We start from the raw sequence: 17676 nt of genomic DNA on the forward strand, positions 1-17676 counted from the left end.
CTCTGAAAAGTGCCAATCACTGTCTCGAGTACACATCTGAGAGTTGTTTCCAGTTAGTGGTGTAAAAGTAAACGATGAGTTTTTAAAACCGTGACTTAAGTACCAATTTTAACACATCATTGCAGCATTATCTATGATAAATTGAATGATAGCGGTTCTATAATAAAGAAGTGCAAATGGTATTCAGCAGCCATTTTTTTATATAGCTAACAAAGACAGTAATCAATATTTACTGAATACGTCTGGTGTACATTTGAGGATTTCATTTTGATGGTACGCACACATCCATTAAGCTAAAAAAATAATCAAAATAATTTTTCGCTTGAACGAAAGCAAGCATTGGGGAAAGTAACATTGTCTTATGCTCTTTGAGTCTAATTCAATTCTGGTATTAAAAATGCACTAGCTGCAACTGGAATGGTTTTGTTAGATATAATATCTGACTGGTGCCACGCTATTCGAGAAGGAGTCAAAAGGAGCGAGGAAAAACGGAACCAACAGTTGGAGGACAGGAGACAACGCAGGAAGCAGAGACAACAGATGAAGACCTTCGATCCACACTCCAACTTTGTCTGCAATTCCTGCGGAAGCGACTGTTACGCAAGAATCGGATAGTTGAGCCACTCAAGACGCCGCTCTCAACAGGAATGATCTTGACCGACCAAGGCGATGCCATTATCTCACGAGATAGATGGATGCCAAATAATATCTTACTCATAAAATCGTACAGCTTGAACAGTACTGAATCACCTGTGAGTAACTGTATTTTTGGAATGGTGGAATATATAAAACCACATTGAGTTTTGGGTCCGCACCCATCAATCAGTGCCCCAATGAATCACTACTTATAAATAAAATATACCACTAATTCACATATAGTGTGGTATTTTAACAATTATCAGTGAATATATCGTTGGTTGTCTGCTGATCGAAAAATGATATCCCAGATGTACTTCGTGCAGCACATATAATATATTCCAAAACGAAAACTGCATTTCCTTAATATGGAAATCGCTTAAATGTGTATTTTTGTATGATGATAATGATACCAACAAAATGGCGATTATTATGAAATCTCTCCAACACGGAGGAGCGATTACCACCTTATTAATATGATATATAGCACGATTTCAAATGTAATGTTCATTCGTATAATACGTTAATTTAGTTCACATCTAAATCTTCTGCTGGACGAACAAAAGAACGATATGATCCTGTTATAAATCGATGTACTATCAATTATATTGTTAATTCATTGACAAATCGATTCATTGATTATTATTTATTTAATCGATTAATCATTTGATGATTAGTTTTTTTGCTAGTGCTTTATTAATTGGGTCGTTGCTTGATTGGTTGATGATTGATTGATCGGTTGATGGCTCAATCAATCGATACATTTATTGATAAAGTCAGATAAATTCATTACCTGATTAATTGACTGACCAGTTTATTGATTAGCCGATCGATTTCATTAATTGATTGATTGGTTATTTAATTAATTGATTGATTGATTGATTGATAGACTGACTGACTGACTGACTGATTGACTGACTGATCGATTGATTGATCTATTGAGCGATCGATTGATCGATTGTGAATGAGAAATGTGATGCTATGTTGCTGTCAGAAAACTAGTCAATGATATGTAAAAAATTTATTTTGATATATCTTCAAACTCAATTTACCTTTTGTAAGTTCATCTAATAGGGCAGCATCTTCAGGTGACAATTCATCAAGTCCATCATCTTCAACGATAACTTCCTCTTCTGCATCTCCTTCCAATTCGAGCTCATCATCGCCTTCTTCCTCCATTTCTTCCTCTACCTCCTCCACCTCGTCAAATTCAGTCAGAAGATCTTCCGCAATTACATCCTTCAGAATCTGCTCCAAAGCATCATCAATTTCTGGTTCCATCTCACTACTTTCAAGATCTCCCTCTTCCATTTCCAGTTCACCTACAAATACAAAGATACGTTGGTTCAGTATTTGTAATCTTGCTGTTGGGGTGGATGAAATCACTAAATTGTGAGAGGACAACAATAGCAAACTCTTGGTAGTTTTGGGAGTTTTCTAAGTTTTGGGATGTAATTTTAGCTGCATATTTAAAAGGTAGTATGCTTACTATAACCATCACTTTCAACTGACTGACTCAAACCTGTATTAAGATCTAACTTATGATGGTGTAATTTATGATACATATGAAAAAAAATGTCAAGCAAATCCATACTATGCAATCAACTGTTCTAGTAATGCCAGAAGACAATTGTAATGTCATAGAAGACATGCACCGGTATTAACATTATACTAGAATAGGTCAATTGAGGTTTTGTGTAAGGTATTTTCACGTGAGTAAAAAGCTTACACACTCAGCTTGTGCCAATTTATCTCCAACGTCGCGCTTTCAAATTGTCAGATACATGAATATTTTTTGATAAAATAGGATGAAACGTAACGCTGTGTCAAGTTCATACTGTACTTCGGAAGTGATTATGATGGAAACGCGACTGTTAAAATAATGAGATGTCATTTAAGGCATCCATCATCATTAGATTACAGTTCTTATACTATGATTTGGTATACTTCGTCAAAAGAAGGCATCAATGGTGAAATTTTGTCAAATATGCATAAATGTCGTACGTTGAATGGTGATATTGGCGGCGAATCTGATATGATTTTTTAAAACATCTTGTTAAAATATTTCTTGTTTGGAAATTTCGGCAGGTTTTACCCAGTCTTAACAAAACACTGGTAGGGAACCAGGAAAAATGACTGGCACATTTCAATTTTCATTCCAAATCATGCGTAAACGTTACTTACATACATACATACATGCATGCATGCATACATACATACATACATACATACATACATACATACATACATACATACATACATACATACATACATACACAGACAGACAGACAGACAGACAGACAGACAGACAGACAGACAGACAGACAGACATGTAACAAAGGACATCAGCTGGAAACAGACTACTGCGGATACGGAAAACGTAACGATTATTTCAATATTAATATGAACGCTATCATTTTGGGTTGATTATTAACATCGTTATTTGAACTAACCCCCACTAGATTTCGAGTTCTATTTTCACTCTATCATTAAAGCAATAACGTTGTATAACACTAATGGGGAGTCGATTCTCCAAAATAATTGCTTAATGCAGTGACATTCGTCGAAGTACATTGTAAAGAACCGACTAAATTCTAAATACACCAACCATTGAGTGTTATAACAAAACGATAGCTTGAGTGACACGTTTATTGTAGCAGACATAAATTACACGTGAACCGTTTCATGTCTACCGCTGATGACCTGTCCTTCATGAAAGTTTTATTGAAATCTACTTCTGGATCGGAGACTTCCGACTAATGAATACAAGAACGAAAAACTAGAATTCAGTGGAAACATAAAAAAAAGCAGGCGGCTCTTCTGAAGAAAGAGAAACATCATAATCTACCGAAACAGAGCATGGAACTAGATTACTCCACCGTTTGAAAATTGATTGGCAAATGGCCCTTCTTCAAAGCCCACATTTGTAATCTCGAACTTAACAAATAAATACCGCAAACTGTAATCCTTCAATTCTACTTCTTTCGCTCTTCTCAATTAAGTTGCAAATAAAGTCTGGAACTGAAAAGGAATAGCTGACCTGGAACCTACGAATAGGAATCTGATATTAATGTTTTCTAATCTTACATGGATACCGGTAATGCAATAAAATGACACAGTCAGTAACTGGGGCCCCCTTGTTGGCAAAGGTCAAAGGTCACATGTGCAATTCTCAATGCAAAGTGGCACAAGTAGGGTTTATAAACGTTTCACCAAAGTACAAAACTTACATAAACCAATATTAAACGATTCTAATGATTACGTCTATGACATTACCTTCTGCTATGGTTAGATCAATTGATTCCTATTGGGTTTCCTCAGCATTTTTATGCACAGAATAAATTACATCATCAGATCGTTTATAAGTTATATCTCAATGCCAGGTTTGAGTTCAGTCAATTGCAAGTGATTATTAAGTATGCTTCAGTAAGGAGAATATAGTGAGCACCTTTACAACATGCGGACAAAATTACGCCTGAAAATTCTGAACTCGGTTTCTGTGCGATTACATAGTGTGATAGTTATTTCATATTCACAGAGCGGCTTGGTAACCGTGTGTTGCATTCTTCGAAAGTTGTGGTAACCAAAAAACGCCGTGTTGTACAATGTAATTTTTAAAAATCACACCTGGATATCTGGTTACATATATTGTTCGCTATACTTCAATAAGTTTAAATATTTGTAAATATGTAAGGATATTTCAAAATGAAAGCAATACAAGCAGCGAAACTCATAGAAAGTTAGAAACTATACTCTGTGACTTGTTAATTTAGTCTGGCTACAATATATACACGAATCAATCGATTCAAGATTGACTCATGAAACGGTTATGATCAATATTTAGTAAATGCTACATGATTCCTCATTTTGAAACTCTTAGACCTAATCAATTAGATGCTAGATTAAATGAAGACTTATTATAGGCTAACCTATATTAATACTGATCCAAATACGATGAACTCAGCACAGTTCACACTTGGACGTATTCTTCCTCACACATCTACATTACTCATATATTTACATATGAATAAATATATAAATTCATTCCGGTATATGTATCCCTCATCCCTTCATCCATCCATCCATCCAATCCATACGCACGCAAACACGCGCACATACATATGTACGTACGTACGTACATACATACATACATACATACATACATACATACATACATACATACACACACACACACACACACACACACATACATACATACATACATACATACATACATACATACATACATACATACATACATACATACATACATACATGTACATACATATTTGTTGTGAAATGTGTGTCAGATATCGATAGGAGTCGATACACCTGCTTACAATTTAAAACCTTATACGGACTCACAAAAATGTGTTTTCTTCACTATAAGAGTAATATGACAGTTGATATGGGAATGCAAATGTGATAAATTTGAGGATATGCAAATGAGAATGTATTGCCGTTCTTTACTGCTCCGTTGTTAACTCTTTAGTACTCTTGTTTCATTTATAAAATACACGTCCGTGAATTTGAAATCAGACAAGCCTCTTTCATTCATATTCTGTTTTGTGAAGACAACCTCTGACAGTAAATATCGGGAATAGGAATTTCTTCTAACTTAAGACATAAATCTAGAGTTAATGCCTTTCCCCAAATGGGCGCCATTTGAATATATATATATCGATTCTACCTGTGTAGTACATGATGATACGAATGGACAGCCCGCCTGACCTCCATCTCAATATCTGTCAGAGAGAAAGCCTCGGAGACAAGCTGTCGTCAATTTTCAAACACTTGATGAACAAATCCGTCAAGAAATATTTGTGAATGAATTTAGAAATAATAACTTTGGGGATTGCATATTGGCAGTTATACAATGCCAGTCTCTGTACACAAGTCCCGATCCTATCTTGTTAGACTATAATCCTTATCTCAACAAAAGACCATGGCTGTCATGGCAACTATAGCAGATAATCTTAGGATATAGTCTTCATCTCGCGATGGGGACAATATGAAGACATTCAGGTCTAAGTAAGAATTCATATCAAGAACATGAATTCTATATTAGCTGGATGACTATGATATATTCACATTCACAGTCATCCCCACCCCCATCCAACTCCTGCAACTTCCACTCCCCGTCTACAAATAACTGGCAGTTTGCACGAATACATGGAAGGGTGAAAGCGAGGCTCCTGAACGTTATCGTTCGCACACATGTTTCTGTTCCTGTAGTGCATATATACACCACCTTCAAACCTCAAAGTAAGACGTGTTATAGCTAACTCTTGACCAGTACAATACAATGTTTATCGGATATACTCAGCTATACTTTCACGATTCCTTGTTCGCTTGTATTCAATTTTCTTGCTGTGCTTGCTGACGCATGTATGATTGTCACGAAATTCGATTTCACGCCTTTCTGTTATCTACAAAAGATACTAAAATACATACAAAATGTTCTTGTATCCACATTCTTTCAACATGTTTCAAACAGTGTCGAAATAAACACATCATGATTTCTACAACCAGGGCACTTTTTTACCCAGTATATTGACTTTGAAAAGAACAATTCTGACTCCTTCAAAATTGCATATACCAGTGTGCTGCAGAAATTTTAACTCATTCAAGATAAAATTAAAGTACCTATGCGTCATTATAGAGACAAATAGAGACAATAAATATGCCCCTTCTATGCGAACAATTTGGTTCACTTATTATCCAAAATCATTTATCTTTATTATATTACTTCATGTGAATAAGAGGGCTTGGAGACAATAACTATACCATACGTAAAGAGAACACTGGGAAATATTTAATACATTACGTATTTTATCTAAAGTATGGGATTATGAAAATAATTAAAGTTTGCGATAATTTTTCCAGTTGATGGAAAAGATAACTTTTCTGAGCGATTCTCTGATGGAATTAGACCGAAAAGTGATTTATTATATCCAATTCTGCAATGCATCATTTCATTGGGTTTTCTCTGGTGTATGTTCAATAGGGTTCAATGGTCTGTGCTTATTAGATTAATCTGCAAAGTATCATTCTATCCACTGTCCGCTAGGTGTGGTCATGTGTAAAGCATTCAAATATAATATGCAGTTATCTTAGCTTCATCACTATATATGTATGTGTGTGTGTGTGTGTGTGTGTGTGTGTGTGTGTGTGTGTGTGTGTGTGTGTGTGTGTGTGTGTGTGTGTGTGAAAACCTGGAAAGAAAATGACATTTAAATGCCGTTTTTGTCATAAATTATGAATTTTATAAGAATGGCAACGTAATTTATATTACATTGTTCATAAGATGGGTTGTATTAGTTCTGGTGTACAGTGTGCAACACGTTCTTTCATAGCCTAGCTTCAAAATCTAGGGCTGCTCTACAAAATTTAAAGGTGACCTAAGGTGGGCAAGTGCTAGGGGCGATCACGAGTGCGAGTCGAATGCGGTCCAATGATCCTATCGTTCTTAGACCTTGTTCGGAATCGTTCCGAAGTTCAGCCCGAGGCCTTGTACGTGACTTAGTTAATGTTGTTGGATGTACACACCTGCTAATTCTATGATTTACAATGCGCATGTGCATATGATACATTACAGAATAAACATAGTTTATTAATTAAATCAACAACTGATGTCAACATCACTTTCAACATATTAATAATAATTATTATAATTATTATTATCAATAAATTTCATAGATTTACAAAGAGATATAAATAAAGTTAAGTACTTTCGTTTATGGCAATACGAATACTGATTAAATATGTGTATGTAACAGTGTGTATTGGGCACTGTACAGCGGACTCTCTCTTTAACTGAAACCATTTTTAAAAAAATACAAATCATGGTTTGAGAAGTTGTACAAAATATTTGTTGAAATACCTATGGCAAAATGGCCCTTTTGTTCACTGACAGTCGTCCTTCCAACCCCAGACCGTATAAAATGAGAGATAGAGAGTCAGAGAGAGACACACACAGAGGCAAAGAGAGACAGACAGACAGACAGACGGACGGACGGACGGACGGACGGGCGGGCGGGCGGGCGGGCGGGCGGGCGGGCGGGCGGACGGACGGACGGACGGACGGACGGACGGACGGACGGACGGACGGACGGACGGACGGACGGACAGACAGACAGACAGACAGACAGACAGACAGACAGACAGACAGACAGACAGACAGACAGACAGACAGACAGACAGACAGACAGACAGACAGATCATCGCCGTTCCTCACCCACAAAACACCGCCCTTGGCCAGGTGTCAGATCCCTAAATCGAGTGTCCTTGCGATCATTGATGTGCACGTGACGAATATCATGACATAAATAATGCATTGCCAACATAAAACCACAATCACGATCTGGAGTGTTATTGAGATTACAGATAACGGATCATACTACAAAGCAGACTAAAAAAACTCCGGAAGCTATTTCTTGACTATTCAATAATTCATTACGCCCAATGCAGAAATAACCAAGAGGAACAATTGCACCGTAATCGAGACATATTTCAAGCATATTGTTGTCAACAGAAGATAAGCCCAATAAACCCAACTTCCTCGCGGCAGTGTACTTCGTTGCATCGGCTAACACAGAACAACAAACACGAAAACCACCTTGACTGGAGTATAATTTAAACATACATACTCCGTTTTATCATGTTACCGTACTGGTAATCTATTTTGTTCAACATTTTACAGTTCTGTCATACATGTTGATGAGTAGACAGAAGAGAACGGGGTAAGAATATCAAACGGTGGACCAACTGTACACTAATGACACCATTGCATTCAAGTTAGAGAGCTAGGGTTCGGTAGGGGACTGCTTTAGTTTGTAAGACATTCGTTTGGCTAGGGATGGGGATAATATTACACATTAATATGGGGGGGGGGTGACATGAAGGTGGGGGGTTAACATTAACAAGATTTGCAATGTGAAATATAAGACAGTCCACTGTTGTACACGTTCCCAGATGATGATGATGATGAGGAGGAGGAGGAGGAGGAGGAGGAGGGGGAGGAGGAGGAGGAAAAGCAACGAGAGGAGGTGACAAATAGGACTGATATTGAATTCAAAGTTTCACATTTATATTCCACGGTTAACAAGCCATATTGGATTTGGCGTCGACATACATTACATGTGACATGAACAAATAAATCAATATATTACATCTTGGCAGACTTCTGTTATTCTCATGGGAAGGCCAATCTGCCAGCGGATGTGCTGACAATCAGCTGCAGTTTTCTGTCAATAATGTTTTGTAAAACTGAAGCCATTGCAACCTATATATAGAAGGTTTGCTGTTGAGAAATTTCGAATTTAATAGTTGCACAATGTAGTTTTATCAAGATCAGGACAGAAATATATGAAAATGATAATAGCAAATCATTGACTATTTAAGCAGCGCCCTTTACAAGATGCATTTAAAGTAGCATGCTACCAATTTCGGGTTTAAAGTCTTTGACAAAGGTCTCAATTCAAATAAAACGTAGAATGTGCATACAACAAGAACAACAGCATCGCTTTCGTCTTGAACGTCATTTCCGTTTGACGTGGACAAGACTTGAATTGTGCATACGGGAACGTAAGTGCTCTTCGAGTATAAAAGTAATAACATTGTTATCACACTTATTGTGTTGATATTCCAAAGGCATAGAAAATGTTGTTTCATTCGGTAAAACTGGTTTTGCACCACCTTAAGAAGTGTTCTGAAAGTCGTGGTAATGAGGTTTCTTTGCAAAATTTCATTCTGTAATTTTAAAGTTGGATTTTTTTGGACTATTGGGAGTGACGCTTCTGACGCAATGTCCGGTTTGTGCAACCCGATCGAGACTCAACAGCCTCGCTATCACCTGTGATGCAATGTCCGCTTTGACTGTATACCTTGAGTATTTGTATTGACACTATGTAGGGTCAAAGGCCTCGCTATCACCCCTGATGCAATTTCCACTTTGACCGTGCACTGAGTTGATTGTATGCGGGAAATAAAAGATTGTCGATAACCTAGAAAAAAGATGGCAAACCCCAAATTTCTTCTTATATCTCAATATAACCAGGAACACGCTTTTAAATAGCAAAGTTTGGAGATTGTTCGCAAGTTGAATAGGTCTTTGCAAAATTTGCCATGGTGGCACTCTACTTCGTGTCTATGTGTACCTTGGGGGTATACATGGTATCGGTTGCTTGCAATTGGTTAATCGTAGAGCACTGCTGCTTCCTCGATGTCTGAACAATACGAAAACATCCCTGATTTACACTTCTACAGAATACCAAGGGACAAAGCTCTTAAGAAATGGTACTATGAGGTGACGACCCCCAATTTGAGCAAGGGCGCTGTATTCTCAATTTCCTGTTTGCAGTATGGAATGGCCTCAGACCTCTGAGGCACATTCTACCTCAACGAGCACTTATGTCTAATCTAGATCCTTTAACAGTTTACACAATATAACCTTTAACACACATAGGCCACATAGATTGAAACTGGCCTTCGAATTTGTTTCTACTTTTATTTGTTTATTTTTGTTTTTATATTTTATGTTATTTTACAAACTAAAACAACAAATAAACAAATAAGTAAACAAGTTCATAGGTCAGTTTTAAATCCCTCTGCCTCCGTGCAACTTACTTTCGTCATAAACTTCACTCGATAGGTCTTCTTCAACTTCAGATTCCTCTAACGTAAACGGAAATGCTGGTTTTTCTTGAAATTGTTCCATGTTTGGCCACTTCTCTACATTATAGTATGGTGGTTCATCTACATTGTAGTATGGCGGTTCTTCAATTGGGGGTCCTGGTTCCAACATAATTTCTGGTGCCTCATCGGGCCAATTTTCTCGTATGTAATTTTCATAATTGTCCTCATCCTCCTCTAAATCGTCTTTCAATTGTTCCTCTTCTAACGCCTTCATTTCGATGAATTTTAAGGCGTCCAATAAATTACCGCGTTCATTGTACTCTAAGGAAGGCAATGGGTCGGCGTAATTGACACTAATTAGAACTCCACTCACTAACAGGACTCCAAGCAGTTTAAGTGACGTCATTTCCGCTTCGGAAATCTACATACACCAAGCTGTGGAAAGAGAAATCAAACTGAAAGTCAAAACATGTTTATAAATCAATTTTAAAGATTAAACATACATGCATACGCACGCACGCACGCACGCACGCACGCACACACACACACACACACACACATACACACATACATACATACATACATACATACATACATACATACATACATACATACATACATACATACATACATTCATTTTAAGCTATCAAGTTCAAGTAGTTACATTCGTAGTAAAGCATCACCATGGATATGGTGACGATATAGCAGTTTCCTTGATGTGTTTTAAAGCCTAAAAAATAACATCACCAGATGTAAACAATTAAGTGGTGACGTCAACACGTAGATCAGAAACAGGGAAGGCGTACATATTTCTACTAAGAACTTCTTGAGAATTGTAATGTAATGTTGTGATATGAGATTGTAAATCGTGGTTTGACATAAGGGTGTATAACCACTTTTGTGTCAATATTAATCTTTGTACTGTCATTAAAGTTTCTGACGACTACTAATTACGATGCTTGTTGCTAGCACGCATCAGAAAGCAGACATCAGTATTAGTAATGTTACAACCTGGGTAGTCACGGTTACATAAAAGTGACAATATACCTTCGATAATTTCGTCTTAAATTGAAACTATAAATTGTCTGTGTTCTACAAGGTTACATCCCCTCTTATGTATGAACAATAATCCTTGAAAGCCTTCTAACGTCATCAGTGGGCATTTTTAAACGCTCTTATCTTCAATTCGACGCCTACACACTGTTCATATGGTGGGTTAGCGATGAATCAGTGCACTGCGTGGGAGGAGTAAACAATTGATAGAATATTGGAATTCATATGTCACGTATTTGTACTATAGGTTACTATGGACACACTGCAGACAACAATCACATATGTATGCTGTATGAGGTTAGACAGAATAGAATCAGAATGTAGAACAGTGGGTCACTAACTACTTCTGCTTTGAAGCTAGGGAGTAGGGTTAGAGTTCGTTCAGAGAAAGGATCTAGGAACTGGGTCAGATAGATAGACTCCAATAGTACTTTAACTTAAAGTGGCTATAAGGATGACAAATTGGTATTTATTTGGTACTACTATGGTTTTTTTATTTGAAAAACAATGTGAAACAACATATACCAAGTCCTTGACTGTAACTCAATAAATTGCCAAAAAGAAAAAAAAATGTGTAAAATGTTTGTTATTGTACGTACAATAAACAAACATTTCGGACACTTTCTAGCATTTTGCAACTTATTGGGTTACAAACAAGGACTTGGTATTTGTTGTTTTACATGTTTTATAGTAATATAAACAAATCCTAGTCAACATTATATTGTGATCTATAACAAAATATTAATAAAATGTCTGTGATTACCTCGCCATTGTAAGAAGATAAGCAGATATCAATTTAGTGAATTGTGTGTGATCAAGGTTGAAGTTGCATAATTGAAATATATATATGTCAATGTAATCGAGGGTTTGCTCATATTGTATATTGTATCATCAACGCTATAGCCAAATTAGAGTACTCGCAGCTGTTACATAAAACCGAAGGTATCTTGAGTTCATCTTAATACCCATGTACAGTAGTACAATCGAAATAAGACATAACTTGTCAACGTATAAGTTACATAGTGTATGACAAGAATTGTCTAAAACTGATATTTACTGAGAATTTGAGAACAATCATGAAACTCAATTACTATTAGGATTAATGGAATCTAATAAGTATTTTCTGCTGAAAATTAATACTTTGAACAAAAATAGTGATTTTGTTCTAAATTGATTGTTGCTGTATAACATATGTTTATATTTTGCAGTAAGCTGCAGACTCTTCTACAGCCAATTCTAATTGGCATATAATATATTGCTGACGGCACTACGTATTTTAGGTCATTGTAGTTCAACAAAATACACGAATTAATAAAATATTTCCTGTTTCTTCGGTTATTTGGATTTTCAAAATATTGTTATTGGTTTCAGTATCATATGTTATCTAGTATATAAATTATTGATATTGATATTACAAACTACGTCATAATGACGTCAGACAATGACTCGTCCTCCATAAATTGTTCAAAACTTGGCGACATCAGACCAACTAGGAACATACTGTACTCTGCTTGTTGGCCAATGTAAATGCAGTACACATGCGCGCCTTGGGGTCCCATGTTACCCAACCTTCCCAGTAACTAGAGACGCTTTTTTCCCCTGATGATTTACAAAAACCTTCTCCCCAACTAAATGACTGACGCCATGCAAATAAGCCAATTCAAAGTGGTGGTCAGAAGTTGAGATGGATGAGAACTGTAATGTTTGCGGCACAACACATTGAGAAATTTACTTCATCCTAACATGCATACTAGACGACCTCTGAACTTTAAATTTCTGAAAGAAAATAAGTATAATTTGTCAGCATATTTATTCATCATTGTCGCCTTAAAAAGTATATTGATCCTTCTGTCAAAATTATGGATAATATTTTGTCCTAAAAATTACTTTGTTGGGTAACATTAAAGGGAATGCTACTCTAGGGAATAAAGGTATTGCCATAAACTTTGGGCTCTAGAGAGTCATTCCATGAGTTCACATCACATAAGTTTCGCTCGGTTGCCAAGAAACACCAAATTGAATTTGCTTACTTTTTGATATTATGGCTTGACACACCCTGCCCACACATGGTCAATTCATGTTACTAAATAGACTATTCTCTGTAGAGGACTCGTTTTATGTCTGAATATCTAACGTTTTACGTGAATTTCAAGAAAACGATAACCACCTCATAATTTGTTCTTCTCATAAGCATCAACTCCAGACGCGAAAAAAGTGCCGTATTCATACTATTTAGTCATTAAACGTCAGCTATACGTCTTATTTGTGTGTTACCCCTATATTACTGAACACTTTCCCCGCCAATATTTCTCGTCAAATGAGCTATGGAACGAAATTATGTGTTTTTTACAAAATGTGTTACTTTTTAAAATTCTATGTTGGCAGTAATCATGGACATGGCCATCGGTTATGAATTAAATATAATATTCGCATTAACACGATCACGTGTAGCACAATAAAACGATAAATTTATCGCGTTTTCACAAACTGAGTGGGGAAAATAATATTATTTTTGAAATTTTCTTACACATCTAGGGAATGATTCTGCCATTGAAATCTTGGTATGAGTAACCTCTCACGCTGTTTTACTCGAGAATAATCGAAATATAAAACCACGATATGAAAATGAAACATGTTTAACTGTCATCGCTTGTTAATGTATGATAATGGTATGATAATGGTTAGTTATATGCCATATAGTTTACAGAATATATATATAAATAGGTAAAATACGATTTTTGATAAAAATTTAATTGAACTCATAGAAATCGCTTTTATACAACGAGCCTTATCATTTATGATTGTAAAAAAATACTTCAAAGATTTTATTTGATTGCTATGTATAGAGTGTCCTCAATACAGACAAAAAAGTTCAAAGTACGTCATCTTGTTTTCATTTCATTTCATTTCACGTACATACTTAACGATACCCACTGTAACAATCACCTATGACCGAATTACACGCGAGGTTCATCCAGAATTAGTCATATAACTCGAGTGAGTCACAGTTTTTTCAACTCTTAACTTTAAAAAAAAAATATTGTCAGTTGAAACTCACTTTCCCGCCAAAAAGTATTCGGTCATTTTTTGAATACTTTATTTGGCATGTCTTAGCTATGTCCAAGAATATATAGAACGGGGCTTATAAATAATGTATTCATAAACGCAGACATCTGTTTAGAAATTAAAAGCAGTTATAATTTCAAAATAAAACCAACTAACACAAACTAAAATGTACATGTGTAGAAGGGATTCAAAACTTTTTATCAGTCCTTGTGGACATATAGATCTAGGCTGAATTTTCATTTAAAACATATGAAATCAAAATGTAGATTTTGATCAGACAATCTTTCAAGAAGCAATTATAATGACTACTCTTTTCTTTTGTAATCAAACAAACATGTTACTTGTTGTTTTTACCTATCAATAGATTAAGACTGTCTCAATCGATTTTAAGATTGATCATTAGTAACCTTTGAAGTAGCACAAGCTGAGTTTCGAAACCTTTTACTCAAGTGAAAATACTAACATAAAATCTCCATAAAACTATTATAGTATCCAATTAATGTAGATGTATGCCTTCTGTGACATTGTCATTACAATTGCCTTATAGCATTGTTAGAACAGTTGATTGCCTAGTATGGATTCTCGACATTTTTTATACGTATAAAAATTACGTCATCGGATCGCTTATCTGTTATATCTTAATACCAGTTTTGAGTTCAGTATATTGCAAGTGATAATTATGCATGCTTCAGTAAGTAGACTACTGCAAGTGACTTTTAAATACAAAGAACGAATCTCGCTCAAAACGGTATACAAGCTCAGCTTGTGCCCCTTTAACATCCTTTCCTGCTTGAAACAACAGTACAGTATGATAACAAATAAAGGAATCAATACACAACGTGCAGCAATCAATTCAAACGCAAATATAAATTTATACACAAAATATGAATGCAGTACCACTGATATGAAATATGGAGCTCGTTTCACAAGAAGACATTGGTGAAATATTGGTGAAGGATGAACAATTCAAGAACAATCGTTTTGGCAAATAAAATCCATTTTATCATCTTCATGTTATTCATCTGTCATAATAATTGACATGGAAAGAAATAATAAATATATTACCTCTTACTGGTGTCGTCCTAATATGATTTCATCAAAGCCATCAAATACAAATATATGGTATACAGCATATAGCCTTTGACCTAGTTGTACACAAGTCAAGAACAAGGAGATTGCCGTCGGTCTATCCTTCTTATCGTTTCTCTTCTGAGGTATTTGTTTTCAGATTCGAAAGATTTATATCTCAGACATTCCTTACACTAACCTCCCATAACACACACTCAGTGAGTAGATAATGTCTCATATTGATAATTATACTACGAGTACGTGTTTAGTGGTTGACCACGTCATCGGCTCACGTTAACATACAAATCTCAGTTATTAGCCGGTTTGTTAGGAAAAACACGTTTAAATACATATTCATTTGATATGATATCACCATATCAATTTTAACAAGAATGTGCACTGGAATCACTAAATCCTAATTGAAACATCTTACCTGGTGTGAAGTAGAGCGCGGGAAACGATTTTTAACAACCAAATTCTCAAGCAGAATATTAGGAATACGAGGAAGTGAGGGTTTTAAGGGTTACGTGGGCGACAATCGATGTGTGGGTCGACTGTTTTGACGTCGGTTCGCTGTTAATAACATGCGACGTTGAACAAAAACAATTATCGATCGGGCAATGCCTATTACACAGTGACACATAGACCATGACACGTGACTAAGAGACGACTGATATGTAAAGAGGATTCAGTGACGTCGATGATGACACAGACTTTTAAGGAAATGATGACTGACAGTACATCAGAAAGCATTTTCCGTTCCAAATACAAATAACATAGCATAGCATATGAACAAATGGAATTAAAAGCGTGTATGGTCATTACTTAACGTTAAACATAAGGATGATCAAATACGTTATCTTTTCTTTCACAGTGTGTCAGTGTGTCTGTGTGTATGTATGTATGTATGTATGTATGTATGTATGTATGTATGTATGCTTGGAGGTTGATAGGTTGGTAACTAGGTGGGCCTGTAAGTGTATGTGTGTTTATTATCAAGATATTTAAACCAATTGAAGAAATCAATGACACCTAATACATGCAATGCCCCCTCAGTAGGAGATAATAGTTGTATGATGGTCACCCATAACATAACCCTAGTCATATCTCCCACATGGGATCTTGAAAATGCTTTGTTAACCCCCCCCCCCCTCCCCTCCAACCCTCACTCCCTCCATCTCCAGATGTAGTATCACAATTTTGGTTTTTAAACGCATCATCACGACTTTTCAAATAAACAAACCAATGTCCCAATTCATTCTACTTCAATTTATCATTACTTCTCTCCAATATATATTAGTGTATTTGGTTTCCATCGCATGGAAGGTCAATTTACATAGAACGATAATTGACAAATTATGGTAAGTAATATTCTCAATATATCTTCAATACATTTTCACAAATTTTCCCCCTGTCAACCATCTTTGACAAATACAGAGTCGACTACGACAGTAATATAATCTCCTATTAAGAATTTCAGTGATTAATCTGTCAAGATCAGAGTAATATTCTTTTCCTATTATGACTTATTTTCAAGGTTACTTTATTACTATTGACACTGTTAATGGGTACTGAATTGTTTGCTCATATTAATTTAATTTAATCTCGATGAATTAAGTCAGTGCCGTTGATTCATATGACGTGTGTCATATTTATATGCATATTAATCAGATCATAATTGTTTTACGTCATTGCAACATGTAAGTGGACATGACATGTTTCATGTTCCTGCAAGCTGACTGTTGGACAGCCAGTGTGAGATCGATTTGATCACACACTCTGTATCAGTGCGCGAGTTAATTTTGTTTAATAAACCAATTGCTGAATGGTTTATTACGTTCCGTAGTCAGTAGGCGTAGGTATTGATTGACGAATAGAATAACGTGTAATGTAGAACCGGAACTACGTACATTCAAGCAGACGATAACAAAGTGAACGGGCTAATAATGACATTTACACCGCGCCGAAAATGATAAAATATTGGCGACACAATTAGGTAGGATTCTCATGTTTTTGTTATGATCAGAGAATTTAAACCCCTCGGAGCATATCGGTTGTTCACCCTTAGAGACAACGCTTCAGGTGAAAAACGACTCGCGTTCAAACCAGCTCACATACTTCGTAAAGATCGAGCCACTGGGTACTAGTGACTACACGTAGTGGAACCGGAGAAATGCCCACGACTACAAGTCGTCAGAGCCGTTTTTGTTTTTGCTT

The 17676-nt window shown here is 36.0% G+C and overlaps 1 protein-coding gene across 3 annotated transcripts in view; it reads right to left on the reverse strand.

Annotated features, from left to right (window-relative positions):
- LOC144442466 (uncharacterized) overlaps positions 1-17676 on the reverse strand; it is a 67345-nt gene that overhangs the window by 31111 nt on the left and 18558 nt on the right. For 2 of the 3 annotated variants that reach the window (XM_078131826.1, XM_078131828.1), the window contains exons 2-3: positions 10264-10707; positions 1689-1958 (exon numbers count right to left, since the gene is read on the reverse strand). In XM_078131826.1, the coding sequence (XP_077987952.1) occupies positions 1689-1958; positions 10264-10678 (685 nt within the window). In that variant the 5' untranslated portion in view covers positions 10679-10707. Of the gene's footprint in view, positions 1-1688; positions 1959-10263; positions 10708-15892; positions 15937-17676 lie in introns of those variants that run through there. The other variant, XM_078131827.1, reaches the window with a different exon arrangement.

The sequence above is a fragment of the Glandiceps talaboti genome, chromosome 11, assembly GCF_964340395.1.
Source record: "Glandiceps talaboti chromosome 11, keGlaTala1.1, whole genome shotgun sequence".
Lineage (NCBI taxonomy): Eukaryota > Metazoa > Hemichordata > Enteropneusta > Spengelidae > Glandiceps > Glandiceps talaboti.